This window comes from Canis lupus, chromosome 10 (genome assembly GCF_048164855.1).
Source record: "Canis lupus baileyi chromosome 10, mCanLup2.hap1, whole genome shotgun sequence".
In the NCBI taxonomy this organism is placed as follows: Eukaryota; Metazoa; Chordata; class Mammalia; order Carnivora; family Canidae; genus Canis; species Canis lupus.
The window spans coordinates 70,598,432-70,612,791 of NC_132847.1; the positions used below are offsets into that span (position 1 = coordinate 70,598,432).

Here is a 14,360-nt window from a genome sequence, read left to right on the forward strand (position 1 = left end):
TTGAAATCTGTTATATATTTTATACTGAGGGCACGTTTCAAGGAAGACTAGCCACATTGCAGGCACCTGGTGGCTCAGTGGTTGAGTGTCTGCCTTCGGCTCAGGGCATGATCCCGGGGACCTGGGATCGAGTCCTGCATCGGGCTCCTTGCAAGGAGCCTGCTTCTCCCTCTGCCTGTGTCTCTGCCTCTCTCTCTGTGTGTGACTATTGTAAATAAATAAAAATTAAAAAAAATAAAAAATAAATGAATGAATGATCCCTATTAACATCTCTTTGCTTGTGACTTTGTTCAGACTCATTTGTAATTAATTTCTAGGAATAATTTGCGATGCTTTGTCCCTTGATCCACTTTCCAGACATGCTTCTCAGCCCCAGGAAAGCACGGGAATAAATGTTACCCAGGCAGATCCTAGATCTGTGTCTGTGAAGAGATGGAAATAGCAAGTAAATGCTATTGTAAGGGAGGAAAAATTTCTTTCTTCTGCCCAACATAGATTTTTGGCTGGGTCTTTATAATAAAAGACAGATTTACAAAAGAAAAGCATCCAAATTTAAGGTATGTTTTATGTGGCATGGGAGCCTTCATAAGGAAATGAAGACCAGAGGAAGTGCTTAAACCTGAGTGTTCTATTACTGAGTTGGATGAAGAGTGCAAAGTTGTGGAAAATGTGTTAGGATAAAAGGGGTTATGAGCCAAGAGTAGGGAACTGGAGGAAATTTAGCATGGCCTGTTTGTCCTGATTCCTTTTAAGGCCTCTTGATGTCCTGGAGATAAGGATGTTCCTTTCCTTATAGGGATATAGGGAAGGCATTTCTTACATGGGGTCTCATGACCTGCTTCAAGGGAGGGTCAAAGAGTCCTTCCTGCACTTGCTCATTCTCAAATTCTTTCAGTTTAAAATATTCAATATGTCAAGATGCCATATTTTGGGTTGGCATGTCCTGAACCCCATCACTGTCACGGCAACACGCAGATAACTGGGTTCACTGGAGTATAAATATTCTCTAACACCAGTAAGATTTGAGAATGTAATCTTCGTCTTTTTAGAATTATTTTCAGTATAAGTCAAGGAAGAGTAAGGGCTAACTATTAATCACCAGCATTCCGATGTGGAAAATGTATATGCAGAGGCCAGGAAGCCGTCTCATAACAGGAACCTAGGTGGGGCTGGGGCATTTAGTTCCTTTTTGAGTTTCCTATGGGGCAAGTCAGGCCCCCACTTTGGATTTTGTTACAGGACTACTATTTGGTCACATGGAGCCTCTGAATGAATTAGAGAAAGGTGCTCCCTGTGGGTAGAGTAGTGGAGCAACGGCTGGATTTTAGTCTCACTGTCTTGTGCAGTGAACAACCTGTTCAACTGTAAGCTCTGGCCCTGCAAAGTCTCTCTAGAGCCGTGACTTTGTCTTAGACAAACCTCCATTAACTAAGTTCGCTAGGTTGATAGATAAAAGGCCCACTGATTATTTTTCTTTGAGAAGCCACTATCACAGGGATTCAGATACCTATGTCCTTAGTAGTGAGTACTTTCAAAGCCAGTTACATGTATTAACTAATTTAACCTTCACGATTACCCTATGATACTGCCATCAACTCCATTTTGAACATATGAGGAGTCTGAGGTTCACAGACGTGAGGTAGTCTGCTCAAGGTCACCCAGCAAGTAAAGGACAGACAGATTTGAACCCAGCTGTCTAGTTTCCTCAGGCAAAGCAATGAGAGGCCCCACCTCCCTTGGTCGTTGCTGAGCTGGGACCTGTGAAGGTCATTATTGGCTCTTCACCTTGTTTCTGGCTTGTGTTTGAACAGCCACACATCAGAATGGGCAGTCTTTCCTTAGATGTGCTAATACTTTCACTCATCAGGGGTACAAAGTCTGGGATCCACTCTGTAACCTTCAGACAACTTTGTGAATCTTTGCTCTGGACTGCAGGCTCAGGACTTCAAGGCTTCCCTTGGAGGGCAGTTGCTTCACCCTCATTTCTTAGTTATTTCGGGACATCTCCCCAGAGGACCCAAGTTCTGACAACCAACACCCACTCAGATAACCAGAAAATACCAACCAGTCTGAACATTTCAGAGGGCGGATTGTGCAGTGTTGCTCTATACAGTGAAATTTTGAAACGTTGCAAGCAAAATAAATAAAATAAAAAAAAAAGAGAAAAAAAAATCTGGAATGTGTAGATATTTTGATGCTTTCAGGAAGCTGTTTGTTAGAGGAACCCTAGTGTGAAGGCTTTTGTTAAGTCCCGAGGACCAGGTTTGTAAATCAAACAATTACCCTCTAGCCAGATAAAAACAACAGCTTCCATTTCCTGGCATTTATTACAGACTAGAAACCGTGCAAGTGCAAGGGCTTCACATCCTCCTCATCCTCCTCCTCCTCCTCCTCCTCTCTCTCTCTCTCTCTCTCTCTCTCTCTTTGTAGGAGTTTTATTGTGACATAGCTCACATACCGTCCCATCCACCCTTTTAAAGCAGGCAGTTTGGCATTTTAACTATATTCATTCACAAGACGTGCAACTGTCACCACTATCTGTCACATTTCCGTGATCCCAACAAAGAAGCCCAGTTAGCCGTCACTCCTCCTTCCCTCTCCTGACTAGCCACTAACCCACTTTTGTTTTCATGGCTTGGCCTGTTCTGAACATTTCACGTAAGTGAAGCTGCACGTGTGGCCTTTTGTGCCTGCATCTTTTCACTTAGCATAAGGTTAACCAAGGTCGGGATCCCTGGGTGGTGCAGCGGTTTGGCGCCTGCCTTTGGCCCAGGGCGCGATCCTGGAGTCCCGGGATCGAATCCCATGTCAGGCTCCCGGTGCATGGAGCCTGCTTCTCCCTCTGCCTGTGTCTCTGCCTCTCTCTCTCTCTCTGTGACTATCATAAAATAAAAATTAAAAAAAAAAAAAGGTTAACCAAGGTCCATCCAGGTTGCCACCTGTATCGATCACACACTTCACTCCTCTTTAGGATCAAACAATATTCCACTGTGCGCATGTGCTACATTTTTTGTCTATCAACTCATTTTGTTTATCTACTCATTTTGTTTATCAGCTGATAGGCCTGTGGGTTATTTCCACTTTTCGGCTACCATCACCTCCTAATCCTCTTGCCACTCTTAGAAGTATGTGTTGTCCTCTGTGGACTGACTGGATGAAGCACACTTTCTTAGAACACTGAAAAATGACAAATCTTCCCAGGAATTGGTTGACGGGACTTAACAGTCCCAGAGACCAGTCAAGCACTGCTCCCTTCATCAGAAAAGAACAGGTGTTCTGGATTTTAGCTCTTTTCCCAACCCCAGGTCTGACTTCAATCAAACGAACATGTCCTGAGTCATGAATCCAGCTCCTCTCTGAGTACAGAGATATTCCTGTCGGAAAGTTCTGGCATCCCTTTGTTCCCGGTGCTCGGCGGACTCCGGGGGACCATCTGGTCCTTCCCCAGCCCCCAAGAGGCTCCCCACTTGCACAAGAGCGCATGGATCAGATGCTCCGCTTTGCAAGCCTGGCTCGGTTCCAGTACCCCATCCGACAGAGCGGGGGGGGGGGGGGGTGACGGGCAAGTTGCAGACCCTCGCGGGGACTCAGCTTGGTTATCGGGGACCCGAGGGCGCAGCGTGGCTCCAGAGCTGCTTCCTGGGGAAGGCCTGGGGAGGCCTTCGGACACCTCCCCGCGCCCCTCTGGCCAACGTGCTCTGCATTTCCCCTTCATTCCTTCATCAGTCTATCCCTTCCTATCGATTTTGATTGTCTTCCGTGCGCGTGTGCACCCGCCGTGCGCGGTACCGGGGACCCCGCCGCCTGCTCCGCCCTCGGAGCCCCCCGGGGCCCGGGCCGCAGCGGGAAAGCGGCGCAGAGAAGGGAGAGCATCCTCCCCGGGGCCCCCGGGCTCCGCCGCCCACGCCGAGCCGCGCTCTGCCCCCGGGCCCGGGAAGATTTTCCTGACGTCCGTCCCCCGGCAAGCGCCAACGGAAAACTGCAGCGCGGGGAGAGCGAGCGAGGCGCGGGGGCACTAGAGGGGAGCGGTCCGCGCCCCGGGCACCTGCGGAGCGGGGGAGGGGAGGGCGCCGGCGGGTCCTGCGCAGGCGCAGCCGCGCCCCCCGCGCTCCTGGCCCCGCCCCGCCCCTTCCCGCTCCAGTCCCCGCGCCCGAGCGCAATCAGCTGACGCGGCGCCGCGGACGTCACGTGACGGTGGGCGGGGCGTCGGCGCAGCGCGCAGGCGCAGACCCCAGCGGCTGGGTCAGCTGACCCGAGGGAGCCGCTCGAGCCGACTTAGGCCGCTTCGCTGGGCCCCGGAGCGTCCGCCGCCGCCGCCGCCATGGCCAGCCAGTCGCAGGGCATCCAGCAGCTGCTGCAGGCCGAGAAGCGCGCCGCCGAGAAGGTGTCGGAGGCCCGCAAGCGTGAGCTTTGGGGCGTGGGACGGGCAGCCGGCGGGGCGCGGGGTGCAGGGGACGCGGCCGGGCCGCGGGAGGCGGAGGCGGCGGCGGCGGACGAGGCCCGGAAGGCGGGCGGGGGGGCGGGGAGGGGGCTCGGCGCCGTCGGTCCCCGGGGCCTGCGGGGGGCCTGCGGGGGCCTGGGCGGGCCTGGGCGCGCGGGAGGGGGCTGCTCCGGCGCAGCGCGTCGGCCCCGCCCCCGTCACTCGCTGCTCGGGCCCGCGGTCTCATTGTGCGCGGCTGCGGGGCCTAGAAACCGCCCCCCGCGCGCCTGCGGGGCCTAGAAACCGCCCCCCGCGCGCCTGCGGGGCCTAGAAAACGCCCCCCGCGCGCCTGCGGGGCCTAGAAACCGCCCCCCGCGCGCCTGCGGGGCCTAGAAACCGCCCCCTCGCGCGCCTGCGGGGCCTAGAAACCGCCCCCCCGCGCGCCTGCGGGGCCTAGAAACCGCCCTCCGCGCTGTTGTTCGGCCTAGAAACCGCCCTCTTCGCGGTTGCTCGGCCCAGAAACCGCCCTCTTCGCGGCTGCGGGGCCCAGAAACCGCCCTCTTCGCTGTTGTTCGGCCTAGAAACCGTCCTCTTCGCGGTGGCGGGGCCTAGAAACCGCCCTCTTTGCCGTCTTCTCTCCCTCGCGGTGTTTAGCCAGTCGCCCAGGTGTTTATGGCTGTTCGCTCCCCCACCCCCCCCTCCATCCCGACACCTAGCATCTTAGGCCGGGACACTAGGTTTTCTGAGGCTCAGGTACCAGCCTAATTTGTTAATCCCCCCCCCCCCCCCCCCGTGGTTACTATGTGCCAGAGGCCTTGCCCGGTGCACCAGCGTTTCCATCATCACGGTATTCGGAGTCCCGGTGAAGGGAGCAGAGAGTGGGCCGGGTAGTGGCAGGTGAGACAGGGTTAGAGTTGAGAAGTGGAAGGTTGCTCAGGAACTTCGCAGGTGGATCTAACCGGGACTGGTGAGGGAAGAAGGCCGCTGCCGCCTCCCAAGTCCAAGTGTGTTCTCCTCGCTGGAGTCCGAGCCCTCCCTGGGGTGCGAATAGGACTTCCCCACGGCCTTAAGGAGACTCAACAAATGTTGAGGGCCTGCAGAGTAAATAAAGCCCAGGTTCCTTGATAAGGGGGGGGGGGGGGAGCAGCAGCGTTTTTGGATCAGGAGCTAGCTTTCTTCCCTTCTCCCTCTCAGGTTCTCTCCTCCAGGCATCCTGAACCACCCCCCGAAGCCTTATTTCACCTGCAAGCCTTTGCACAGCTTTTTTCTGCTTGGAGGTGCTTCTTCTTAGTTTCCACTCTTTCTCTGACACTTATGAGTCCTTCAGATCTCAGAATGTAGGCAGCAGTTCTTCCAGGAAGCCTTCCCTGCTTTGTCCTCTGCTCCAGCTAGGCCAGGAGCCCTTCCTAAGAGCTTATTTCTGTCTTCGCGGTGCAGTGCCTTTGTTTCTTTAGGTGGCTCAGTCGCTAGACCAAGCTCTTGGATTACAGGGACTGTGTGTCATTTAAGGGTACGTATTTGTTTCCCCACCTGGTGAGGTAGGTCTTCGTGTCCCTGTTATACAGTTGGGTGACGCGAGGCGTGAGAAATGGTTTGACCCTGCCCTGGGAAGCAGCCTAGAGGCCTCTTTTCCCTTGCAAGGATAACATAGCAAGATCTGTTACTGTTAGTAATTCCTTGGTGTTTCTCCCATTACAAGACTTAGGATTTTATCCCATAGCCAAGTAGATTTCCAGCATGGCTCTTGTACTTTATGGATTAGGGGCCATGTGAGGCTCTGTGCTTCAGAGGAAGAGTTTTCTTTGAGGGAGCTGGGGGTGGGAACAAGCCTTTTATTCTTGCTCTGGTCACTGGAAAGTTCTGTGTTTTTCACAGAATATTTCTCATCACGCCCTTGATAAGCTATTTCCAGAATGAGTTCTCAGAGTGTGTCCTGTGATGGCTCCTTAGTAACAGAAGTTGTGTCTGTGGGGAGGCATGTGAGATGATTCAGGAGAGGGGCAGGAACAAATACTGGGAATATAGGAAGAAGAATTGAGTGCCCTGAAGGTAGGGGTCACATTTTACGCTTCTCTTTATCTCTTCAAGCTTGGTGCAGGATCTTGTGTGTCTCAGATAGCTTTTTGATATTTACTGAATGAGTTTGTTTTAAAGGAGTAAGTTTATGGCTAGAATACATCTCAGAATTTGTAGTAATTAGGAACAGAAGTATTGACAAGAGCTGTAATTTTTTTAAGCTTTTTTTTTTTTAAATTTTTATTTATTAATGATAGAGAGAGAGAGAGAGGCAGAGACCTAGGCAGAGGGAGAAGCAGGCTCCATGCACCAGGGGCCCGATGTGTGGGATTCGATCCTGGGTCTCCAGGATCACGCCCTGGGCCAAAGGCAGGCACTAAACAGCTGCGCCACCCAGGGATCCCAAGAGCTGTAATTTGAAAAGAATCATTGCCTTACTTGATCAGTAATTGTGGTTGACTTGCCCAGTTAGGAATTGGGAAGAGGAAGTGTGTGCACGATGTGACAAAACTTCAGTTTTTCATGAAATCAGTGCTTTGGGCCATAAAACTTAATTGGGTTATAGTTTATTTCATTGGAGTAGAAACAAAATGCTGGCTCCCTCAAAAATAAGGTTTAAAAGAAATATGATTTCCTTTTCAAATATTTAGTTTTGGTTTTCAGAGAAGCCCATCAGAATTGAACTTTGAAGGTATGATGGGCAGAGCATGATTTTATCTTAATTCAGAGAGCTGTGGGAATTGAGAGTGACAAAAAGAGTGGTATTGTGTAATTATGTGGAGGTAGCATAATGTTTGAGCCATAAACGTTATTTGTAGATTGTTGGTTTGGAAAAGATCTTCGGCTCTGAAATACGGCTTTGAATGTAGCCGATGAGGAGGATGGCACGTGGAGGAAATGGGAATTTGGCTCACGTGGACGGCAGTGGGCCCTAAATAATACCGGAGTAAACCTACACTTGCAGAGATAGTCTCTGGGTGCTTAGATCTGTTGATTGTTGTACCAGAAACATCAAGGGGTGTTGATGTCATGGGGTCATTATACATCCAAAATCCTGTTCTTCATTAGGAGACAGAAGGTTTAATTCAGTTTCATTCATGCCTGTGGGTTGAGTGGGATTTGGGAAATTATATACATTGATGTCTAACAAAGCTTGCGTTTAGATGTAGGATGTCTTTGCTCTAAATTCAATAAATGCTCAGGTTGATCGTCTTAAGTTCTCCTCCCCTCTCCCCCCCAACTAATTTGGGTATCTGAGAAGTTTGATCAGCGAGTTTGATCACATATTCAAAACAAAGAATATGTGCTGGTTGGTCTTGTGGCATATTTTCATACAGGCTCCCATGGCATCTAGAGAATTTTCTCAACTGTGTGTTTATTTTCTTCAAGAAACCAGAGCACCTGTGTCTCCTCCCTTCTTAGATGCTTGTGCAGTCTTAACTATCCAGTTCTTCCCATTCAGGATTCCTTTCCAGAATCCCTTTCATCACTTATTTTCTTGTGCACAGGCATGGTTTTTAGTTTCCAATATTACATCATCTGTTTCATCAGTTACATTTTAGGTTGATGTCCCTTGGGAGCATATTAGTCTTGCTCAGCGTCTCAGCAGAGCTCTGGTTGTCATCAGCAAGCTACTTAGGTGTTTACTTGTTGGGAAGAGGAGGAGTTCCCCCAGATGGCTAATGTCACCCATTTTATGTTGGTTCTTAATAGTGGAGATGGAGAGAATATTCTGACACATTCCAGAATTTTCCCCATCATTTACAGTATCATTTGGGAAGAGTGTCCTTTTGACCTAGTCACTTCCTAGTTAAGTATAGCCTGAAGGAGGCAGGAACCTGTACCGGCAGTTAGCTCTGTATTCCCTCTTTCCCATGCATGTCTCTTGGGACTGCACCTTAAAATTTTTTTCCTTGTTTACTGTTAGAATTTACCATCTCAGTCTCTCCTTCCTCTTCTGCTTGTCTTTTAACCACTTCTTGATGTAGCTTTTTCCTTTGAAAACAGGAAAGAACCGGAGGCTGAAGCAGGCCAAAGAAGAAGCTCAGGCTGAAATTGAACAATACCGTCTGCAAAGAGAGAAGGAGTTCAAGGCCAAGGAAGCTGCGGTGGGCCTGGTTTATTTTCATTATTGCTTTAATTCCTGAGGCTTTCCTCTTCTCCCCTTTTCCCCAGGGTCTCAAAATATCCAGCACAGCTTGGAGATTGTGATTCTGAAATTTGAAATTTGAAAATTTGGCTATTGCATGTCCAGGCTGAGTCTCCTAGGTGATCAGCTTTTAACTAACTTTGAGTGTTAGTGTTCACTTAGTCATTTCACAAATATCTATTGAACATGTTAATCTGTGCTAGATGCTAGGGGATCAGCTGTGAACAGAGATAGACAGTCCCTGTCTCGTGGAGCTTATAGTCTGATGGTCAGTATAGTCTGACTCAATAACAAAGTACAGGTCATGCAAACCTACAGCTGTGAGAAGGGCTGTGGTGGTCATAAACATCCGCCAGCTGGAGCCCACTCCAGTGTAGTCGAGACACTCAGCAACAGGGTAGGCTGGGCTACGAAGCAGAAGATGCATGCAATAACAGTACAACAACAGATCATGAAACGGAAAATTCTGGAAAGGGGGAGGATGGCGGAGGGCTTCACAGAGAAAAGAAACTGTCAGGACTCTAGGATACAAGTAATTGGTTTTACTGTTCAAACCAATTCAAACAGGTTTTAAGCAAAGTGAAGTTTATTGGTGTACGTAATTAAAAACTCAGGTGAAAGGCTAACTTTATTTTGATCCAGGAGCTTAATCTCTCAGGACATTATTTCCATCTTTCAACTCGGCCCATGTCTTTGTGGGCTTCATTCTCAAGTCTACCTTGTGACCTTCACTGGTTCCAGGCACACACCCTCTCAGGCCCAAGTCCAGTGATTAAAGCCACATGCCTCTCTCATTGCAGTAAGTAGCACAAGTGTCTTTCCTCTTTGCACTGGACTGTTTCAGTGCTATTAAGACTTCAGATGTCTCTGACTCGAACTGGGGCAGAGCTGTAAACTGCCAGACTGCCCACAAGACAGTGTAGAAGTACTCTTGTCAGGGCAGCTGCCGCCTCTAATTTGTACATAGATGCTGCAGTTGCTTCTGGAGACAGGATCAGTGCTGTGATGCAAGCATGAGCTCTGAGGTTTCCTAGCATGTTCATTGTAACCCCTTCAGCTTTGAGACAACTTACTGAGGCCGGGCATATAGTTTATATTCATAGAATGGAGGTACTGTCCCCTTTTCTCCTCCCTCCTTCCCCCCAAGGACTGGGTTATGGACCTTTTAAAAATAAGAGCAACTGAGCTAACTAACAGGAAATGCCCCTCTGTTCCACCAATATGAGCAGTTACAGTAACAATAAAGGATGAAGAGTCCTAAGTTTGAACTCGGGAAACTATATGTACACTTTGAGCCTTTTTTTTTTTTTTTAAGATTTTATTTCATGAGAGACACAGAGAGAGGCAGAGACTTAGGCAGAGAGAGAAGCCGGCTCCATGCAGGGAGCCCAATGTGGGACTTAATCCTGGGATTCCAGGATCACACCTTGGGCTGAAGGCAGGCACTCAACCTCTGAGCTACCCAGGCGTCCCTCACATTGAGCTCTTTTAGCCTTGGTTTTCTCATCTGTGAAAAGGGGAGTGATGGCCTCCTTACAGGTTATGGAGGACTAGGTGACGTGAGAGAATGCTTTCACCTTGTGCACTAGAGAGCATGTACAGCTTGGAAGGGACATAGTTGTTAATACATATGGAAAGAGGCAAGAGCAGCTCAGAAGATAGGGTCAAACACAAAAAAGTTTCATCTTCAAGAACCTGATGGGAGACTTCCCTAAGCTACTTCCTCAAGCTCTGGGACGAGCCCTCCCCACCCCCGTTCCTGCCAGAGGATTCCTCCTCCGCTCTCTGTGTGTAAACTGCATGTAGGCACTGGCTCTCCTGTGTGTCTGCCCATGCAGGGGAACACAGTGCTCTGGGCTTCCTCCGGGAACCCCTCACTCCATCCCTCCCTGTGCAGCCTCAACAACGTTTGCACATTCCCTGCCTGAGGCCCAAGCCGCTCCCTCTTGGTGCCCCGGGGCTGCTGTTCCCTGGACAGGGCCCTCATCTCTGTTCTGCCTCTGGCTGGGTTGCCTTCCTGGGCCTGCTAAGTTCTGACAGTGCCTGACCCTCCGAGGGTCTCCAAGAAAAGTATTCTTACAACTTTCTCCCTTTCTTGTTGACTTGTTAATAAAGGGCTTATAGAAGAAGAAGAAGAACCTGATCAAGGTCTCATTCTAACCAAGTAGGCATACCCATGATGGAAAGCTGACTATACGGTGAAGACTAAAGTATATATGTCAGTATCTATTAAAATTGTGAATGGAGATTGAAAGAATAAGACGTGAATATGGCAAAAAATTCAAGCAGTAAAATAGGCAACGATGAAGTTAGTCTCCCTCCCACCCAGACCTGCAGTCCTCCTCAGAAATAGTCACTTATTAATAATTTCTTGCATATTCTTCTAGAGTATTTACGTTTTTTTTTTTTTTTTAAAGATTTTATTTATTTATTCATGAGAGACACACAGAGAGAGAGAGAGAGAGAGAGAGAGGGGCAGAGATACAGGCAGAGGGAGAAGCAGGCTCCATGCAGGGAGCCTGATATGGGACTTGATCCCGGGACTCGAGGATCATGCCCTGCGCCGAAGGCAGGTGCTAAACCGCTGAGCCACCCAGGGGATTCCCGAGTATTTATATTTGAAAGAATAGATGTCATGTATACATAATACTGGTGAATCCAGTGCTGAATATAAGAGCTAGAACGTTAACTAGTAATGTTGAAACTGTTTCTTCAAAATTGCATCCCCTTCCACCCTTATTTTTTTAAGAGGTGTTCTTTTTTTAATAACCTCATTTATCTCTCCCTTTTAAAACGACCCAAACACATTTACCAACCATACTGACACCATTTTATATCTTGCTTTTTCCCTGTTAAACTGCATATTTTACAGTTCGTTCTGTCTTGCAGCACACATCTACTTTATTTTTCTTTATAGCTGAGAATGTTCTCTGGAATAGGTACCCCATGATTTGTTTAACCAGTCCTCAGTTATTGGATCTTTAGGTTCATTCCAGTCTTTGGTTAGGGCTATACGGTTGACATAGAATGAATATATTGCTCTCTGGGGTGATTTCTGAGTAGGGGAAATGTGCAGTTTACTTTTGATCGATGTTTGAAGGTTGGCCACCAGAGTGATTGCATCAGTTTTTGCTCCCATTAACTGGGAACGCCACCTTCCCACATGCTCTTCAGTCACAAGGTTACGTTGCCTGTTGCTGATGATTTGTATTCACTGATGAGACTGGGTTTTTCCAGAAATAAGGAAGTTGGACCAGCCTGAGTGTCGACCTGACCTTCCCTATGTGTCCTTACCCCTCCCCTGACTCCAGGCTCTGGGATCCCATGGCAGCTGCAGCACTGAAGTGGAGAAGGAGACCCAGGAGAAGATGACCATCCTCCAGACCTACTTCCAGCAGAACAGGGATGAAGTCCTGGATAACCTCTTGGCTTTTGTCTGTGACATCCGGCCAGAAATCCATGAAAACTACCGCATCAATGGATAGGAGAGGAAGAAGTAGCTCTGTGAGCAGATTGGCATTTTATATGCCTTCCTGGAATATGAAGCTTCAGCACAGCTTGAGTTACATCCTTGTGAAAAGGCATTAAATTATTTCTGTATATTATAGTGTAGGTCCCTTCACTTTTTGGAGAATAGCAAATCAAGCTTCTTTGTACAAACGTAGAGCTTATCCAAAGATTTTCTCCTTTTACCTCATTATTTCTTAGAAATTTAATGTGCATACGTTCTGTTTTCCTATGCCTTTTAGCTCAAGCAACATATATATCGGTACTTTTTCTTTCTTAGATGTAGTTAAAATAATTTTTTTTTTTTTGTTTAAAAGAAAGAAAGGGATTAAATATTTTTTTCCCTAAAGCTTTCTTGAAGGTCAGGGGCTTTATCTATGAAAAAGTAGTAAATAGTTAATTGTAACTTGTGTGAAGCAGCAGCCAGCCTTAAAATAGTCCTTTCTGGCTAAGGGGCAGAACAGCAAATACTAGTATAATTGTTTGGGCTGCTTTTATTTTCTCTTAATCAAAATTATTAGATGATAGAATTCAAGAACTTGTTACATGTTATTACTTGGTGTACTGATAATCATTTAAAAGTAAAGACTTTGGCATGCAATCCCCTCCCGCCCCCCCTTCATCCTTTTTGATGATGCAGAGTACACTTTGACCTAGATGTTCTGCAGAATTTCACGTAGGAAATTAAATTAGCAGATGTATCACGTACACATTTGCATGCATACTCAGAAAATATTTTTCGTATTTATCTTAGCAGGAAGGAAATCACTTGTGATTTCGCCCAACATCCGGTTCGAAAAACAGCATCAGACTAGTAAGTCTGCAGTTTGCCTCTTCTCTAGAGCACGCTGGACTAGTGCAGCCTTGGGCCAGTTACCAAGCAGATTTCCTCCCTGGCGGGCTAAATGATATGTGTAATACCTATAGGAGCTTCACACTAGCTCTGTAAGAGTTAAATGCTCTGTGACTCTCTGTTAGCTGAAAGTCTTTGGCTGCAAAATAATTTCTAGTAGACATAGAGTTGAGAGAGAACGTGAATGGGATTTCCTTGCTTGTTCTGAAATAGCATGAGAGCAGTAGATGCCCTTATAGGAATCACATTTTATGAGACTCACGATGGGTTGCTTGCAGGCCATGTTCGTTACTAGTTACTATTCCGTTTTATAGTGCGATTCCTCATAGGAGTTTTCTAGATGAGCTTTTCCAGTTTTTACTGTTCAAGCACTCCAGTCAAGCTTTTCACTCCACTGAAACCACATGTCAAGGTCAGCAGTGATGAGCAGATTGAGAGGTCCAGTCTTCTTCCTACTGGACTTTCAGTCCTGTTGGACAGGGTTGACTAGTTCTTCTTGAACTCACTTTGTTAGCTTTGTTCTGCAGGGATGTGCTACTTTGCTCCTCCGTCTCTTGCTTTAGTTCTGATTCTTTTTTCCAGGGATTTGTTCTTAGACGTCTCTACACTCATTTCCTTGTTGAAACCCACCTTCTTTTCATGGCTTTAAATATTTGTGCTGAAGATCCAAAATTTATATCTAGCCTCTCTCTCCTGAACTCTAGAGTTGTCAATTGCTTATTTGCTATTTTGATTTGGATATCTAATAAACATCTCCATCTTAACATGGTTCCACACTGTACCCAGTTTTGTTAGGACTTTACTCCTGATGCACCAAACCCCACCTCTGTCTACTGTAAATACAGATTTCTCAAACTGGAGGACCATGAAGAAGCAAAACCCACATTCACCAGTTGAGAACCAGTATCTAACCTGTTGGCCACCAACATTTTCATCCTGGGTTAGTAGGGTTGTACGTACTTATGCTTCTGCTGACTCTTCCCTTCAGGCCAACCAGCTGAATGTTGGTAGAGCTAAAGTACTTAAAAAATGTGATCTAGGGTCAATTGAGAGGAAAGATAACATCTGAACAGAGCTTGGTGATCTGGGAGAGAGGAACTGAAGTGGTCTGAAGAGTGAATGGAATGTAGAGTGAGTGGAGAAACTTGGCTGGGAAGGGGGGGGAAGGGGAAGAGTGGCAGTGGTGGCTGATGGAGGGCATGGTTTAAGGGAGGTGAGAAGAACATGCTTGAGGCTGGTAGGGAAGGGAATAGAGGGAGTGAGATCCCCAGGGGTATGGAGGCTGTAGAAGAGCACAGATGGGGGGACTAGCTCTAGCCTTCCAGCTTGACGGTACTCAGGGAAAATGGGTGCTTGGGTGCTAGTAGGCCAGATGAATCAATTGCTGGGAGTGGGGCCAGGACTTGGGTTTTAAG

At 47.8% G+C, this 14,360-nt stretch overlaps 1 protein-coding gene across 1 annotated transcript; it reads left to right on the plus strand.

Annotated features, from left to right (window-relative positions):
- Positions 1-4,191: 4,191 nt before the first annotated feature.
- Positions 4,192-13,709, plus strand: ATP6V1G1 (ATPase H+ transporting V1 subunit G1). The gene is made up of 3 exons (XM_072842518.1): positions 4,192-4,403; positions 8,444-8,544; positions 11,897-13,709. The coding sequence occupies exons 1-3, from the start codon at positions 4,322-4,324 to the stop codon at positions 12,068-12,070; spliced, it is 357 nt and encodes a 118-aa protein (XP_072698619.1). The 5' UTR covers positions 4,192-4,321; the 3' UTR covers positions 12,071-13,709.
- The last annotated feature ends 651 nt before the right edge of the window (positions 13,710-14,360 follow it).